Source organism: Microtus oregoni, unplaced genomic scaffold (assembly GCF_018167655.1).
Source record: "Microtus oregoni isolate MIOR12 unplaced genomic scaffold, Mior012 000033F_ref0000390, whole genome shotgun sequence".
Classification (NCBI taxonomy): domain Eukaryota; kingdom Metazoa; phylum Chordata; class Mammalia; order Rodentia; family Cricetidae; genus Microtus; species Microtus oregoni.
Genome location: NW_024543092.1, coordinates 23,482,246 through 23,500,464, shown reverse-complemented (window position 1 = coordinate 23,500,464; position 18,219 = coordinate 23,482,246). Strand labels below are relative to the sequence as shown.

The 18,219-nt window shown below is 38.0% G+C and overlaps 1 protein-coding gene across 21 annotated transcripts in view; it reads right to left on the bottom strand.

Moving 5' to 3' along the window:
• Afdn (afadin, adherens junction formation factor) overlaps window positions 1-18,219 on the bottom strand; it is a 124,555-nt gene that overhangs the window by 74,433 nt on the left and 31,903 nt on the right. For 11 of the 21 annotated variants that reach the window (XM_041680309.1, XM_041680312.1, XM_041680320.1 and 8 more), the window contains exons 2-6: window positions 13,672-13,867; window positions 10,533-10,648; window positions 8,566-8,729; window positions 7,558-7,718; window positions 2,188-2,345 (exon numbers count right to left, since the gene is read on the bottom strand). In XM_041680309.1, coding sequence (XP_041536243.1) covers window positions 2,188-2,345; window positions 7,558-7,718; window positions 8,566-8,729; window positions 10,533-10,648; window positions 13,672-13,867 — 795 coding nt within the window. The remainder of the gene's footprint in view (window positions 1-2,187; window positions 2,346-7,557; window positions 7,719-8,565; window positions 8,730-10,532; window positions 10,649-13,671; window positions 13,868-18,219) is intronic. The other 10 variants (XM_041680310.1, XM_041680321.1, XM_041680322.1 and 7 more) reach the window with 3 other exon arrangements.

Genomic DNA, 18,219 nt, shown 5'->3' with positions numbered 1-18,219 from the left:
GGAGGGAAAGTCAGTTTTCTTTAAGGAAATGGTCCCTGAAGTACTGACCATGCTTAGTTGATGGCTCCATACCCATGAATAAATATATTTGAAGCACAAATTGAACACAGTGGGGAAAGAAAGAAAGAAAGAAAGAAAGAAAGAGAGAGAGAGAGAGAGAAAGAGAAAGAGGAACATAAAGTTGAGAAGGGTGGGTGACAATCTAGGAGGAGCTAGAAGAGTGGGTGGGGATGGGGAGTTGAGTGTGATCAAACTACATTATATGCATTCAAGAAATGCTTAAAGAATAAAAATATTTAAAACACAAAAACCTGAAAAGTCATGATAACATATGTCTAGAACCTCAGTACTGGGAGCAGAGAAAACAGGAGAATCCTAAAGCCCACACACCAGCCTAGCCAAAACACTGAGTTTCAGGTTCAATTAAGAGAGAGCCTGCTCAAAATGGAAAGTGAAAAACAAAGACACCAAACATCAATCTAGCCTCCTCTTCCTTCTTCCCTCCCTCCGTCCCTCCACCCTCTCTCTCTCACACGCACGCACGTGCATACACACTAATGTGGGATTCCCCTCTGTATGTTGTGAATATGTTTTATTACCACTGGTTAATAAAGAAGCTACTTCAGCCTATGGCAGGGCAAAAAAAAAAATATCAGGTGGGAAATCTGAACAGAGATATATAAAGAGAATAGGTAGAATCAAAGAGGCCAAAGAAGCAAGAGGTTCCAGAAAGCCACAGCCTCGTGGAGATACACAGATTAATAAAAATGGATTAATTTAAGATATAAGAGCTACCTAGGAATATGCTTAAGCTGTTGGCCAAGCAGTATTGTAATTAATATAGTTTCTGTGTGATTATTCATGTCTGGGAGGCCAGAAACAAAAGAGCAGTCTCTGCTTACACACACAATATATTTTCTTTTTAAGTTACTTGCTGTAATAAAACAGTGATCTTTGTTTTAAAATCTATTAGGATTTATTTCTTTCTGCTTCCTGACTGGGGATAAAATGTGACCAGCTGCCTCACATTCCAGCTGCCACGCATTTCTACCACAATGGACTGTATCCTCAAACCATGAGCAAAAATAACCCCTCCTTTCCAAAGCAAAATAAAATTATTGTCAGCTATAATTGGACAATACTGCATTCAATAAAGTGTACAATTACAACTGAGTCAGAAGCTAAGAATTTCTAATTAGTTAATGGATAAATAGAAAATCTTCTGCATTTTATTTAATGTTACAGAATCAATTCTAGGACATAAACAACTACTATATTTGTTGATAACTAGAGTCGTCACAGAAAGGTAGAGTACCTCTGAGAAGATGCAGGTAGTTATTAAATCAGATTTTAATATAAATACAATGGTTGCCTCTGCTGGCTGATGCTGAAGGTGGAACACACTGGACGGAGAGAGCCGTAAAGTACACTGCTGACATGTTGCAGGTGCACTTTCATTGTTGGCTGACCTACCAGCTCAAGTGGGGAGACCAGCCCTGAATTTGATGCCAAGAGGCTGGGTCCCCAGATGAAAGAAAAGGGGGGATGAAGAAGGCAGACACCACATGCAAGCCCCACTCTTTGTGGACATGTCCACAGTGAAGTCGCTGCCTGTGGTCATCACATCCGAGCTTCTTCAAGTCTTTCAACAGAGGGTCAGAGGAGTGGCTCTCCAAGGAGCTATCAGATCTTCACCCTCAAACGAGGACTGCATAACTGGACCCTCTGTGTGTATACAGATCTCCATATCTTGGACTGAAATGCTACCAGGTTTTCTGAATCTCCAACATGCAGCATTGTGAGTCTATTTTACTTATATATAATGGGTATGTAATTATATAAGTATTATATAAATTGGTTGTACTCCTCTATAACTCCGACTCACTTGATATATGTACAAAATAAAACTTGGAAGAATGTCTATCAAAATGTTAATGATGAAGTTTGGGTTATGTTTTATTCAATTTTTCTTTTTTTAAAGAACACCCATTACTTTTTGTTGCATTTATTATTCCCATATGTGCATGTAAGTGGGGGGGGGTCATGTATGTGAATGAATACACATACACACACACACAAATACACCTCAAATTAGAAAACAAACCAAAAAAAAAAAAACCCTTTCCTTTAAATGCAAAGTCTTGGCAGGAATAATCCTGAGGAGCAGTATTAATTCATGATTCATACCCGGGCAATGCAGTAGTCCTTGGGATTCTCTTTTTCCAGACCATACTTCTCCAGAGATTCCGCTACAGCAAAGTCTGCAGAATCTGTAGTAGACAGCAGGATTGTCTTGTATGGAATATTTGGTTTTAAACTATCTGCATATATTCTCAATGTTCCACCTGGAAAAAAAATTATTTTACATCTTTGAGTTCATCTTCATTTTAAGTCAATGACATGAGCTGCTACTCACACACAATCACCTATGAAGAGGGCACTAAAGTACCAACAACAGGGGCACAAATACATTCAGTATCAACCTGGGGCTGGCTTCCTCTACAGGGAAATGAGGAAGAAGGGCTCCTGAGTCTGACTGTGGTACAGTTCTCTTACTTTCCCTGTTCCCAACTTCCCCTACACCTGTATACTGTGAGAACTATTTCCTCACAAGATATTCCATGACAAAAAACAGATTTAAACAATATGTAACCACAAACCCAGCGTTAGAGAAAGTACTAGAAGGAAAACCCCAACAAAAGGAAGCTAACTGCACCCACAAAAACACAGGCATCTGATAATCCCCCACCAGCATAACCCAAAGAAGGGAAACACACAAACACTACTACTGAAAAATAACAGGAATTAACAAACACTGGTCATTAATAACTCTTAATATCAATGGTCTCAATTCACCTATAAAAAGACAGACTAAGAGAATGGATACATAAATAGGATCCAGCATTCTGTTGAGTATAAGAAACATACCTCAACCTCAAAGACAGACGCTACCTCAGAGTAAAAAAATGGGAAAAGGTTTTCCAATAAAATGGGCCTAAGAAACAAGCAGGTATAGCTTTCCTAATCTAATAAAATTGATTTCAAACTAAATTAAGTCAGAAGAGATAGAGAAGGACACTTTTTACTCATAACAAGAACAATTCATCAAGATGCAGTCCATGCCCCTAATACAAGAAAGAACACCTACATATGTAAAAGAAACATTACTAAAACTTAAATTGCACACCAAATGCCACACACTAATAGAAGACTTCAACACTCCACTTTCGCCAATGTACGTGTCAACCAGACAGAAACTTAACAGAGAAATAAGAGAACTAATAGATGTCATGAATCAAATGGACTTATCAGACATCTATAGAACATTCTATCCAAACACAGAAGAATATACCTTCTTCTCAGCACCTCATGGAACCTTCTCTAAAATTGATCACATTCTCAATAATAAAGCAAACCTCCACAGACAGAAAAAATTGGAGTAAGCCCCTGTGTCTTATCAGATCATCATGGATTAAAGTTAGAATTTAACAATACTACTCTCAGAAAGCCTACAAACTCATGGAAATTAAACAGTGAACTACTGAACCACCCCTGGGTCAAGGAAGAAATAAAGAAATTAAAGACTTCCTTGAATTCAACGAAAATGAAGGTGCAACATATCCAAATCTATGGGACACCATGAAAGCAATGCTAAGAAAAAAGTTCATAGTACTAAGTGCCCACATAAAGAAAACAGAGAAAGCTCACATTAATTATTTAATAGCACACCTGAAAGCTCTAGAACAAAAAGAAGTAGTCAAACTTTTGTTATTTGTAGATGATATGATAGTGCACATATCCCTAAAACTCTACCAGAGAACTCCTACAATTGATAAATACCTTCAGTGATGTGGCAGGATACAAGATCAACTCAAAAAAATCAGTAGACCTCCTATACACAAAGGATAAAGAAGCGGAGAGGGATATCAGAGAAACATCACCATTCACAATAGCCACAAATAACATAAAATATCTTGGGGGTAACACTAGCCAAAGAAGTGAAAGACCTATTTGACAAGAACTTTAAGTCTCTGAAGAAAGAAGTTGAAGAAGATACCAGAAAATGGAAGGATTCCCCATGTTCTTGGATTGGTAAGATCAACAGAGTAAAAATGGCAATTCTACCAAAAGCAATCTATAGATTCAATGTAATACCCATCAAAATCCCAACACAATTCTTCTCAGACACAATAATCAACTTCATATGGAAAAACAAAAAAAAACAGGATAGCCAAAACAATCCTGTACAATAAAGGAACTTCCGGACGCATCACCATCCCTGACATCAAGCTCTATTACAGAGCTACAGTAATGAAAACTTGTAAGTCCAAATGGATTAAAGACCTCAATATAAATCCGACCACACTGAACCTGATAGAAGAGAAAGTGGGAAGTAGTCTTCAATGCATGGGCACAGGAGATTACTTCGTAAATATAACCCCAGTAGCACAGACACTAAGAGCAACAATAAATAAATGGAACCTCCTGAAACTGAGAAGCTTCTGTAAAGCAAAGGACACCATCAATAAAGCAAAAAGGCAGCCTACAGAATAGGAAAAGATCTTCACCAACCCCACATTAGACAAAGGTCTGATCTCCAAAATATATAAAGAACTCAAGAAATTAGACATTAAAATGCTAAATAACCCAACTAAAAAATGGGGTATTGAACTAGACAGAGAATTCTCAATAGAAGAATCTCAAATGGCCAAAAGATACTTAAGGAAATGTTCAACATTCTTAGTGATCAGGGAAATGCAAATCAAAACAACTATGAGATACCATCTTACACCTGTAAGAATGGCTAATGGCTAAGATCAAAAACACCCATGATAGCTTATGCTGGAGAGGATGTGGAGTAAGGGGAACACTCCTCCATTGCTGGTGGGAATGCAAACTTGTACAACCACTTTGGAAATAAGAATGGCGGTTTTCAGAAAATTGAGAATCAACCTACTTCAGGATCCAGCAAGATCACTCTTGGACATATACCCAAAAGATGCTCAATCACACTACAAAGACTTCATAGTCCAGTCCCACTTCTGTTCACTCTTTACTTTCTAAGCACAGATGCAATAGGACCAGTCAGGCTGCTACTCATGCTACCATGATGCCGGCCCACCATGTGCTCCTCACCATGACAGACTATATACCCTTCAAAGTGCTTTGTATAGACATTTTATCACAGCAATAAGGAAATAACTATCACATTGCTAGGTTTATAGGCATGTACTCCCCCAAACTGGCTTACAGTTTGTTTCTTCTTTTATAATCATTAACACAACAATTCCTATAAAGTATCCAATTAAGAATTCAAGGCACTGAAGGCTGAAACAAGTTTACAATGCTAAGGCAGCAAGAGAGCTATAGGGCCTACTCTCCTCCACAGCTCTGGGCTATTGAACCTTTGCAATCAAACCTACTACACAGTCACAGGGCGGAAGCAGGTGACCTTGCACTGCTGGAGTCTACTCTGAGTGGAGCTGAGAGGACTGTCTGGAAACACAGGCACGAAGCACAACCGCTACTCCATACATATCAGACGACTGCTGAGACAGTCTGGAAAGGTAGGAAAACCCTTTCGCTAAGACTTGATTGGAGAGAAAAAGTCCAGAATGAAGAGATTTTTCTCAACATGAGCTATTATTATTAAGAAGGCTGTAAAGAAATTATACACATCCCACCATCAGAATCTTCTCACTATCAAGTAAGCTAGCTCTGCAGTATCCTGGATAGCACTGTAATGCCCAAGTAGCAAGCACCTGGAAGGTAATGTTAGAAAAGCAATAGAGGTGATGACATAAGACTAAACTTTGGGGGGTTACGGTAAGATTAATGATATAGCCCTCTAATACAGTTATTTCTTTCTGAAACTCAAAATGGTTGTCCTATTACTTTTTAAGAAGTAAAACTACTTTAAAACAAGTATTTTCTTTGCTGGATACAATTCCCAGTTAGGTGTAAGTCAAAGTTTTACTCAAACAGTTAACAATACAATGATGCCAACTATTTCAACTCTCTTTATCAAATCTACTTCCCACAGAAACACTAAGCAAATGCAAAATACTATGAAGAAAACAAGGCAAGAAAACCCTGTGCTAATACGGCCTGCACTGCCATGTACAGCAACAGAAGCCACATTCCTTTAAATGTATTACATTTGTCAGGGGCAAAACTCTAAAGCAAAGAAAATAAAACAAGCTGGGTGGTGGTGGCACACACCTTTAATCCCAACAAAAAATCACAAAAGTTTAAAGGAAGAAGAGCTACTTGCAAACTATCTCCAAGGCAAAGGAACAGATCCCTTCCCACATCCCCATGAAAGAAAGCCACTGAAACCACAGGCGTATCAACTGGCTCCAGGAGTGACTCTCATAAACCAAAGGAAAACAGATGCAGTGAACTTCAAATTGATACGGAAGAAATCTTAAACCCAAGTTCATGAGAAAGTTTTAATAATCACTGGTCAACTTTAGAGGACACTAAAGAAAATATTCTTGTCACACCAATAGCTTCATTTACACCTGTATCTATATCCTAATCAAGAAAACAAAAAAACAGAAGGGAAAACAATAATGAACATCAGAGGATGTCACCAAAATCTATAAGACAAAAAACCTAGTGCCTTAGTTGAGGCTTCTATAGATGCAAACAACACCATAAGCAAAAGCAACTTGGGGAGGAAAGGGTTTATGTCAGCTTACAGCTGCCCATCAATTACTGAGAAGTCAGGGCAGGAACGTAAGAGCAACACCAAAGCAGAGACTATGGAGGATCCCTGCTTACTTACTTGCTACTCATGGCTTGCTCAACCTGCTTTTTTTTACAACCCAAAACTATCAGCCCAGAGGTAACAACACCCACAGCAAGCTGGACCCTCCCACATCAATCATTAATCAAGACAATATCCCAGAGACTTGCCTACAGGCCAATCTTATGGAGGCATTTTCTTAACTAAGATTCCTTCTTCCCAAATATGTTTAGGCTTATATCAAGTCCATAAAAGCCAACCAGCACACCTAAGTTTTTAACAAAACAACAAAACACAAAGGAAACTAAAAGGGAATTCTAGAATGACAGACTTGAAATTATATAAATCGTGTACGTGTGTGTGTGTGTGTGTGTGTGTGTGAGTGTGTGTGTGTGTTAGTGTTGGTGCAGGAGTTATATTTTATTATGAAGTTTCACTCTTCATGAAAATGTACTAAAATATTTATAGAGAACTAGTGTATAATCTGTCTCAAGTTTGGGACTTACAAAGCAACACATAGTGAAAGAAAAGAATGTGTGAGTTAATAATTTTCAAGACTGTGGTAATTATCTTTCCTGTCTTTATGTCTAATGTTTTCAGGGTTGAGGAGTGGAGGAGAAGGGCCATGTGGCTAAGTATGTGTGACTGATGCCATCTCTAAATAAGAAGAATTCTGTGAGACATACATGGGACATATTTGCTACTAAAAGGCTACTTAACCTTTTCTAGTGTAAGAAATACATTTATAAGAAGTACAATTGAATGCATTCCACCATGAATATGAAGAAAAGCAATTCTCTCTGTACCTGAGTCAGGCCGCCCGTCTGAGCTCCGAAACTCTTGCATTCTTTTCTCAAGTTTTTGCTGCCGCCGCCGTTTCATTACTACCTCAGGATTAGAAATTGTCCGAGTAAAGCTCGTTTCAGGCATGTCTTTGTAAACTTCAGCAGCCAGTCGAGAATTCTCGCTGTAAGAAGAAAAGATCACCAAAGATATTTTAAACATTTTTTTCCTCTCAGAAATACATACATCACAATGGCAAGTGTAATCTGTGTACGTCTGTTCCCGTGTAGGTCTGTTGTTTAATTATAACCAATATGTAATCATAAAATAATTTATCTCCAAATAAGTCACACTTTAAACTATCAGGTTAAATGATTTTATTCATCTGAAATAGTTCATTTTCTAAACCAAATAATGTACCTCTCATAAAGCAAACCAAGGAAAGAGCAAGCCACATGGTATCCTATTTAAATTTTCCTTTTCTAGGATGCTTTCCATACAGGAGCAGCATGTCCATTCACCTTTTCTCTCTTGCATAACTCCATTAAATAAGCCTACTTTATACTATTCACAATCAACTACACAGGCATCACCTCATAAGAGGCTACATCTACAACAGAGCTTCTGCGATAAAAACAGGATGTCCAAGCTGCATCTCAATTTGAGAAGGAATATCTGCTCAGTGGCCTAGTCCTGCCAACTCTGGTCAGTTTATATGAGCAAAATATAGAACCATAATTGCTTCAAAGTCACAGAAACGAGTTTCAAAGGACTAGCTGAAGACATAAGGACAACTGAATTTGGTGAGTCTTCTCAGAAAAAAACATTAAGTAGTGTTTGCCTAAAGTGAACAGAGTCTTCCTCTCTTGAGAGGGCCACCTGCTACATATAAAAGGACAAGTTTCCAAAATAAACCTGGCAATATCACTCAGCTTTGCCATCATTTACCCATTACTGAGTCAGGTTTGCTGTATTATACACACTTGGTTTGTAGCACACACAGTGGCAAAAATATTTCCAGAAAGACCGACCTGTCATCCCCTTGTGAAGGCCTTTCTTCCTTATCAGAGGCTTGTCTCAGTGCCTCTTTTTCTCTCTTCTTTTTTTCCTTCTTTTCTTTCTTTGAAAGAGTTCTCTTGAAGTTCTGAATGACGCCTTCTTTGTCCTGCTTCTCAGGTCCATTACTCTGAGCCTTCTGGTAAAAGTAACATCATCAGCCCACTAACCATGACCCAGGATCCACACGGGCTCCTCAGGCTCCACTACTGCCTTCACCGCAGAAGCCAAACAAGTAAACAAACACAAACAGGAAGGGGCCAGGGTGCGGAGAGTAACACTGTAACATCTGTCACAACCAAGCAAACTGTACGCTCAAGATGCATGCATTTCACCATATGTAAATATCACCTCAATTTAAAACTAACAAGAAAATAAAAATTCACACACAAAATAGGGTGCAATAAAAAAAATGGAAAGAAAGAAAATGGGGTACAAATCAGGAAATCTGATTTTTAATAAGTAAAACTCAAAAATTACCATAAAGTAACTTAAGAGAAGGTAATCTACTGGAGATAAGGAGGAAAAGGTCTACTGAATATTTTTCTATTGCAAAAGAAATGCTAGCAGTAGCTATCTTTAAGCTAGTTTTCATGAACCAAAGTTGTAACTATTTCTGGAAAATGTTTGATTTATTTTACTTATCTTGTTATTAATTGCGTATCCTAGTTTGAATTTGTTTGTTTTTTTGTTTTTCAAGACAGGGTTTCTCTGTAGCTTTGGAGCCTGTCCTAGAACTCACTCTGTAGACCAGGCTGGCCTTGAACTCACAGAGATCTGCTTGCCTCTGCCTCCTGAGTACTGGGAATAAAGGTGTGCACCACCACCACCTGGTGTCAGTCAGAATTTTTAACCTATAAAATTGGCCTGTTAACACACAAAGCTACATTATTTTTAAGTAGTTTAATACATAAAGAAAAATAATAGTTATGATATGGAAGAGGGGAAAAAACAAAGCTTTGTTATAAGGTAAATGAAAAAACATTATTATTATTATTCCATTTTTTCTTTCATAGATACTTATGACATTGTACTAGTAAGAAGAGTTCATACGTTCCAGTAAGGGTCAGTGGTCAATAGCAAAGTAAACAGATGGGAATAACAGCAGCTGCAATCAGGGTATAAAGCAAGGATAGCAAAGCCATGGGATCCATTCTACTTTACACATATTTGCCACAAATTAACCACCAGAACCTAGTGACGAGGAAGGCCAAAAGCACTTCTGTTTAGCTATCCAGGATAACACACAACATGGACACGAGACAGCAGGAAACTTCTTTCATAAGGCGAAAATTTAGACAATATTTTCAACCTCTGTATTTGCTATTACTTGTTAATACCAAAATGTTACATAAGATGCCACTCAACTGAGCATAAAACTACACACTTTCCAGTTATCTCAGTGGAGTATGATGTAATCCTGCCTCCAGGACTGACCCAGGAAATGAGTCAAAGGAAACCCTTACTCCTTTACATGTTTTTTGTCAGGATAGCTTATCATAGCAACAAAAGAGCAACTGCAACAGTCTACCACACCACCCAAAAACCCAAGGACGTTTTCTGACTCCTCATATCTCATCAATATGAAAATGCATTAAATGTGCCTTAGGAAGCTGTGCACATGCAAGTGGGTACTCAACATTTCCTCTGTCCTTTTTATTTCCTACAGGAACAACTTTGATTCTATAATTTGGAAGAAAGCTAAAAATGACAAACTGGTTATCAGCATTTTCTCAAAAGCATATAGAACTTTCTTCTTGAACAATGGGCGACCAGGTGAACTAAAAGATGAAACAGGTAGAACAGGGTGTTTCCCAAGTGTGTTTTTGAAGGTAAAGGACTATAGGAAAAAGAGAAGCTCCTATGGCAGAACATAGCCTTGTCCATTCCACTGACCCAGCCCTGGACTGCAGCTGGCATCAGACACAGGGACTGCTCCCACCTTGGCAGGAATGGCGTCATTCTCATTCTTAAGGACGAATCTACCTTCCCGATCATCTTTGTTCCAGTTCAACTGCACAACTAGAGGTTTCTCATCAATGTCTAATCTTCTTTCTTCTTCAAAACATGAAATGAAAAAAAAGAAAAAAGAAAAAGCCGTGGTCATTTCATGGCAGAAACACAATATCTGCCATAAGAGATAACTTTAATTTATGCACATAAGATACTTAAGTCCTTCAATTACCTGCTGACAGATTGAAATGCACTGTATATAATCTCAAATCACTTTGAAACAGTCCAGCACCTTGAAGCTACTGCTCTACCATGCTAGACACTGACCAGGTAAAATATATTGTTAAGAATGTCAAATCAGTTTTAATTAGTAGGCTATTTTGTTGCTAGTGTGTTTGTCATGGTAGATTCAGTGCCAGACACTGACCAGGAAAGAATATTTCCTTTATTCTGATCTAACTGAGGAAACTAAAGAGATGAACATTTCTATATATCCAACTATCTCATATACAACTACAAGATAAGGAAATCATGTTAATGGTACATGCAATCCCACTGATGCCTCAGATCTTCCTTATCAAGAAATGGCAACAGGCCCATCACCTGTCGCCAGTGATAGATGCATTAGTCTTCCCTTCAATCAAACTGTCCTCTGACCTCCAAACACATACTCCATGACATGTGCACACTACCCCAATGATATTAAACAAATAAACAAATAATCAATTTATTTTCCCTATGACTGAAGCAAGGGTTGGACCCAGGCTTTAGCCCATGAAAGCAAAGCAGACAAGAAGTGGGGCCCAGAGACAGTAGGCCACAAACAAGCTCTGATGTGTGTAAGGAGCAGATATACCTACCAGACACTAAAAGAACCCTGGCTCCAAGTGAGCTCCTGTTCTGTAACATCTGCTGCAAATGTTCTGCCAGTATTGTACGGATACAAAAGGAAGCCCTGTGCCAGAGAAGCTCACCAGGTTCAGGAGGCACAATTCTCATTATTGTCGTTATAATCAAGAATAAAATACAAAGTTTAGTTTTCCTTTCATTTATATGTACTATTTTTTAGAAAGCTAACCAAGTCTTTGTTAAATATTAACTATTTGAAACTACATAATACAAGGAAGTGCTATATGTTCTTTTTGGCCAAATAATTCACTATCCAAAGATTGTACTCAGGTGCTGAGACTAGAGATATAGCTTGCCTAACATGCTCGAGAACCTGGCTTTAATCCACAGCATGAAATAAAACGGAAAACAAAGAGAACAAAGAAAGAAGATAAGGAAAAACACATGAAGAGCTTTTTGAAAACTTATAATCATAATTTTAAAACTCAACTTCTAATCTTTCATATTATTCTAAGGCCCTTGGTGGTGATATTCGAATAACCAAACAGGCTGAACAGAAGTTTCTTTTCTTGTTATCCTATTTATAGAGGTGTGCAGGTCAAAGAAAACATATCTCCAAGAAAATCACCTGGAACGGAGAACACCCTCTGCAGCTGATTTTAATCTAGTTAAAATTTACACAAGGAGTCATAAAGTAATAAATATGGACCATATCACACATTCCTGAAAAAAGGTGTGTAACACTTGAAAATCAACATTATCAAAAACATTCCAATCTTATTTCAAATGTACAAAGAAAGCTGTATACATAAAAATAAAGAAAAAATTATTATGTCTTAAAAACTTTATAGCTGAAAATTAAGATGTATTGAAATTGGTGTTGTGCCATATATAACCCTTTTTAGCAATATTTGTTGTACTTAAAACATTTTAATACGTTATTAAACATTTTCAAAAGTATCTATAAAATATTTACATTTTTGCATTTCTAGTCAGCCTAACTTGTGGTATTGAGTTGCAAGACACTTTTATTAACTGCTGTTAGACAGCAATTTTCTGGGGGAGAAAACCTCCATCTTGAAGAAAAACACATTAAGACAAAGAGTCTGCAAAAGAGATGTCAAACACTCCATCCCTATAGGGAAGCACAACTCAACAGCTTCAGGAAGTCCCTAAAACTGATCAGATTTTCTAGGCTCCCTACCTCCACAAACATATATGTGCAGTAAGGACTACTGAGATACTCTCAGACAAATTAAGCTAAAGCTTTGACTAGCTGAACTACAAAGGAGCAGAGACCAGTCAACCTGACCAGAAACAGCAACCTCCAATCTGTTGAGATTTGTGGTACATTATAGCTTTTCAGCGTTCAAGAGCTGTCACCCATACGGGATTGGGCTTTTTATGACATAGCTATCTTTGAGTCATTTCTGCTCTTATAAATAGCCCCCTCACTCATATTCCTCTAAGTAAACTCCCCCAAAACTCAATGGTTCATCAAGATGGACTCTGATCTATTATTGATTCTCTATCTGGGGTAAGTAAATATTTGCTCATGTCTCCCCAGTAATAATCTCACACAACAACTGCTAATGTTAAAACAAGTAGAAATTACAAAATATATAAGGGGATTTTCCTTAAGATGTCCTACTGTTTCCAAAGAATAATAAAAATGTGCTGTTAACAGAATGCAAAAATATATGGCAAGATCACTGATTTAACCTATACAATATTTATCTGAGTTACAAGTAACCATGGCATTATCATCTATAGCTGAATTTTATACAAAAGCATGTAACACACAATACTATTGATATACAAGACACTCAGATAGGTTGGGCAAATCTTTTTAATGAAATGTTAATGGCATTTATTTTAAAGAAATAATCGTTGGGCTGGTTACTTTAAAGAAATAATCATTGGCTCAGAAGTTAAGAGCACTGACTGCTCTTCCAGAGGTCCTGAGTTCAATTCCCAGTACGACATGGTGGCTCACACCATCAGTAATGAGATCTGGTGCCCTCTTCTGGCCTGAAGGCATAGATGCAAGAAGAACCCTGTATACATAATCAATAAATAAGTCTTAAAAAAGAAATAATCATACATAAACTATGTTATCATAACTTCTAATAGTTATGTACAAGAATTTGAACAGTTGCCATCCTACCAATGACTGTTGGACACGGTAAAGAAAGAAAAGAAGTCGAGCAGCAAGCCTGGGACCTGATTATCACACTGCACAAGCTATGACCCCAGGTCAGGACACAGCCTCCACTGACCTCCACTGACATGCACTTCATAGAGGGAATATTTGGGAGAGGACAGCATGCGCATATCAGGGCGGAACTTCTCTGCCAGTGTTTCAATCACATCTTGAGTGGTTGCCGTGCTAGATACCCGAATGCATTTTGTTGCGAAGTTTCCAGCAGCTTTATCTTGAAAATAAAATCTCATGACTCCATGAAACTCCAGATCCTACAAGAAAACAAAGTATGTTACTGGAGAAGTTGCTCTGAAAATATTCACTTCTTAGTAACAATAAATAAAAAGACTATCCATCAGCTGGTTTTTTTTCAAATGTTTATCACAAACATCTCAGAAGGTAAATAATAGATTTTTAGTATTCAAATGTGATTTTGGACAGGTTGTCTAGAACAGCATTGCTTAACCTGGAAGTCGAAGGACCCTTTCACAGGGGTTACCTACAACCATCAGAAAACACAGACATAGCAAAGTTACAGTTATGAAGTAGCAACGAAAACAATTTTATCGCTGGTGTTCACCACAACATGAGGAACTATACTAACGGGTTGAAGCATCAGGAAGGTTGAGAACTACTAGTCTAGAGTCTTTGCCTTACCTCTCACATATAAAACAAAGGCAGTAGAGCAGCTGGTATCAACAGCAGCTAATATTTACTTAGTTCTTAGCCAGTGTCACGCATAGCATGGCATACATTGCTTGTCTTTACAACCATGCTGTTTAACAGATACTATTACTAAACCCCTCTTCAAGATCTCACCATTGAGCGTATGATTGTGCACATCTGTAATCTTAGCCTTGAACCCTCTAACCTCCTGCATCCCTCCTAAATGCTAAGATTACAGATGCACACAATCATAAGCTCAATGGTGAGAGGAGGGATGCAGGAGGTTAGAGGGTTCAAGGCCAGCCTGTAATAAATTCTATCTCAAAGAAGGGAGAAAATGCCAGCTAACAGAATTAAAACCAAGAATCACTGCCTGGAAAGCCCATACCTGCACTGCCAAAGTCTGCCCACCTCTAAGCTCTTAAAAATACTCGACATTTCCCTAATCCCAATAGTAGCATTTTAAATAAAGACATTTTAAACTCATTTTCTATATGAATTATCATACTAAATGAACATTTCAGGTAGATCTTAATCTTATGGAGAAAAGCGAGGATGGATTGCCAGCCCAAGGTGTTTGGTTTCACATTCTCCCCTAACTCTAAGATAAGCCAAAGTTCATACAACTGTGAGCCTCATTTTTATTTTCTTAACAAATACAGTAATTTCCAACAAAATTCCAAAAGATAGGTTGCATCCAAGTATAGGTCATATCCATGTCTCTAGCAGGAATAAAGACTTAGCTGTGCTATTAACACCACAGATTCTTCTTTCTGTTCGCCCTTTGCATCTAATTATAAAATCAGAAAGTGAGCAGGGGTAAAGCACAGTCTTTTCATTTATTTATTGAAGGGGGTGGTACACACATACCACTTGGGTTTCAGTTGAGATCAAGGACAACTTATAACAGTCAGCTCTCTCCTCCTACCATGTCCAGATATGAAACTATGTCACCAGGTTCAGTGACAATACCCTGACATGTTGACCTTTATGCTTTCTTTGTAGGAGCTTTCCCTTCTCTCGGAAGTCAAATTCTCACTCCATGACCAATAAATCTCTCCAGCTTTCCCCCAATCAACAACTTTTTCTGCAGATATTAATGAATGAAAAACACTAACAAAAAGTAGGGGCTTGGAGAGATGACTCAGAGGTTAAGAGCACTGGCTGCTCTTCTGGAAATCCTGAGTTCAATTCCCATCAAACAACATAGTGGCTCACAAACATCTATAAGATCTGATGCCTTCTTCTGGTGTAAAGGCATATATGCAGGTGGATAAATTATCAGAACCAGACCATGAAAATTAATGTTAGTAGCATTAACACTGTCTACAGGCCAGCCTCTGTATCAAATACTCTTAAGGGCTATTTCCTCATCTCTCTTTCATCCTGTCTCTGTTTCAGACTCCCTCTTTCCCCCTAGCCCACTGGACTTATTTAAGTGCCTTCCTCTTCAGTTTCTGGTCTCTTCTCTACAAGTTTCTAAGATACCGGGGGGGAAAAAAACAGCATAAAACCAAGTTATAAAAATCTAAGTTTCTATATGGGAGCAATATTTTCACTACAAGTTTGCAAGATTTTCCCTACCACCAGCCTGAAGACATATCATATCACAAGTATCCCAAACACTTGCACTACTGTCCTGAGTTCCCAAAAGCTCTCTCTAGTAGGTGTCACACCATAAGAGCAGGTAAATGTCCATAGCACTTAAGCATTCTGCTACCAAGCAATCTGTCCCATTTATAATAATAAAACAAGTCAGATGTACCTGTCAAGAAGGCATCAGTTTCTCTGAGAACTAGCAAGTAAATCAGTTGGTAGTAAAGAACCAAACCGAGCAAACAAAGGAAAACAAAAAAACACATAGACACAAAACCTGCTACTAGTAGGCAAGGAAAGCACGCTCTCCAACATCCCAAGGAGAACCAACTGTTTTTAGATAGGGGCAGACACAGAGAAGCAGGCAAACCACTGCACTGTCCTCACAGGAAGCCACTGTGTGCTGTGCACCTTTTACAGAGAAAGTAAACTCATGTGGTCAGCTACTACCCCCAGGGGAGTGAGGAGGCAGTCGTATCTTCACCGCAAAGCTACTATCTTGGTACTCCTGCTGATCTTTGTAATAAAACAATTCTTCAGGTCTTGTCAAGTTGAAATAAAACAGCCTATAAAAAACTTGGTCATGACTTCAATGAACACTACATAAGTGTTAATGGTTAATTTAGTTTCACGTTCCACACAAATAGCCAAGTATACTTTATAACCAGAATAGTCCCTTAATAGTTAAGATTAACGTTGTTTAGTTCCTCAGCCAATTCTAATCTGGTTGGTGTGAATAAATCTACCAAGTTTTATCAGACCTAAAAATTAATAAAATCAATTGTTGAGCCTAAAATTTGGGTTTATAGTGACCCAATAGACAAACTAATAACTGTATGTTATTGTAATTAACATATAGTAAAGAGCTTACTAAATGTTGGGTATTAAGAATTCTACATTTAATTATCAATCTAAGAGTTGAGTTCTAACATCATCAGCATTAAGTGGGGGAAAACAGAGGAGTTAAGTACACTGTCCACAGAAAAAAAGCTTCTGCCCTGCTTCCATCTCAAGAAAATTATGCCAGTAATTATTTCAGTAATTATTTATTTGGTCTTACAGTAGATACAAGAAAAGTCTGAGAAGAAATAAATGAACAGAAAAAAAAAAACATCTAGATCCCAGAAGTTTTATATATTCCAGTTTCCTTAACTAGTTAAAAAAAAAAATCCCATGTGTACAAGACCCTATTTCAATCCCTAGTAAGTACTATGAAAACAAAAAAAAAAATGATCAGGCAAATTAGTACACTTCTGTAATCTCAAAAGACTGAGGCAGAAAGGACTGCTGTTTGAGCTAGGTAGTAAGTTCTAGGTCAGCCTGTATTGGAAAACAACTACCACTTCTCAATAAACTTGGGCGGGTGTGTGTGTGTCTGTGGAGGACAAGGGTCAGGGACGGTTTCTTAAAAAGCTCTCCACCCAGTTAGGTTGTAGTCAGTTGCAGACTGCTAACTCCTGGGCTTCTATTATTTCACATATTAAGAAATTTTTTTTCCAATATTCATTATTTAGTACTTCTGTAAGTAGGCAACTTTGGTTCACTTCAACAAATACTCTGCCTATGATGGTTAATCTCAACTGGCACCTTACTGAGATCTAGAAGCCCCTAGGAAATGGACCTCTGGGAATGTCTTCATTAACTGAGGTGGAAAGAAACGTACAAGAAAGCACAGTAAAATTCCATCACAAGACAGGAACAGGAAGAAGGCTCATGCTCAAAACCCTAAAGCAACTAAAGGAATGCAAAGATATATACATAAAACTCCTATAGGCCAGGTACATTAGCTGGCAGCATACGGCTCAAATCCCAGCACACAGGAAATTAAGGCTAAGGTTTGAGCTACACATTGAGTTCAAACCACCCAGAGCTACCAAGGTGAGTCTCTGTCCAAAATGAACACACACCTCTCATGTCGTAACACAATCAATAAAAAAGTTCCAACTTGTATTGCAAAAGCTTTTAAATATACAAAAGAATAAACCACTCTATTCATGACAAAACCATCCCAAATGATACAACAAACCTTTCCTCAACAATTTTAGCTGGTAAAAATCCAAAAGGCTTGACAACATACACTATCATGGGGCTGAAGAAAAAAAGAACATATCCAAGGCAGTAGTTTGCAAAAATCACATATACTGGTACAGTAATTCTGCTTTTGTGGTCCTACCACCAAGGATACAATACGAAAAAAAAAATGTGAACTACCTGAGGATGAAATGAATAGATTCCAGTATATGGATGTGCGGTGGTTTGAATGAAAATGGCTGCCACAGACTCATAGGGAGTGGTATTATTGGAGATGTGGTCTTGTCACTGCAAGGTGGGCTTCGGGGGTTTTAAAAGCTCAAGTCTGACC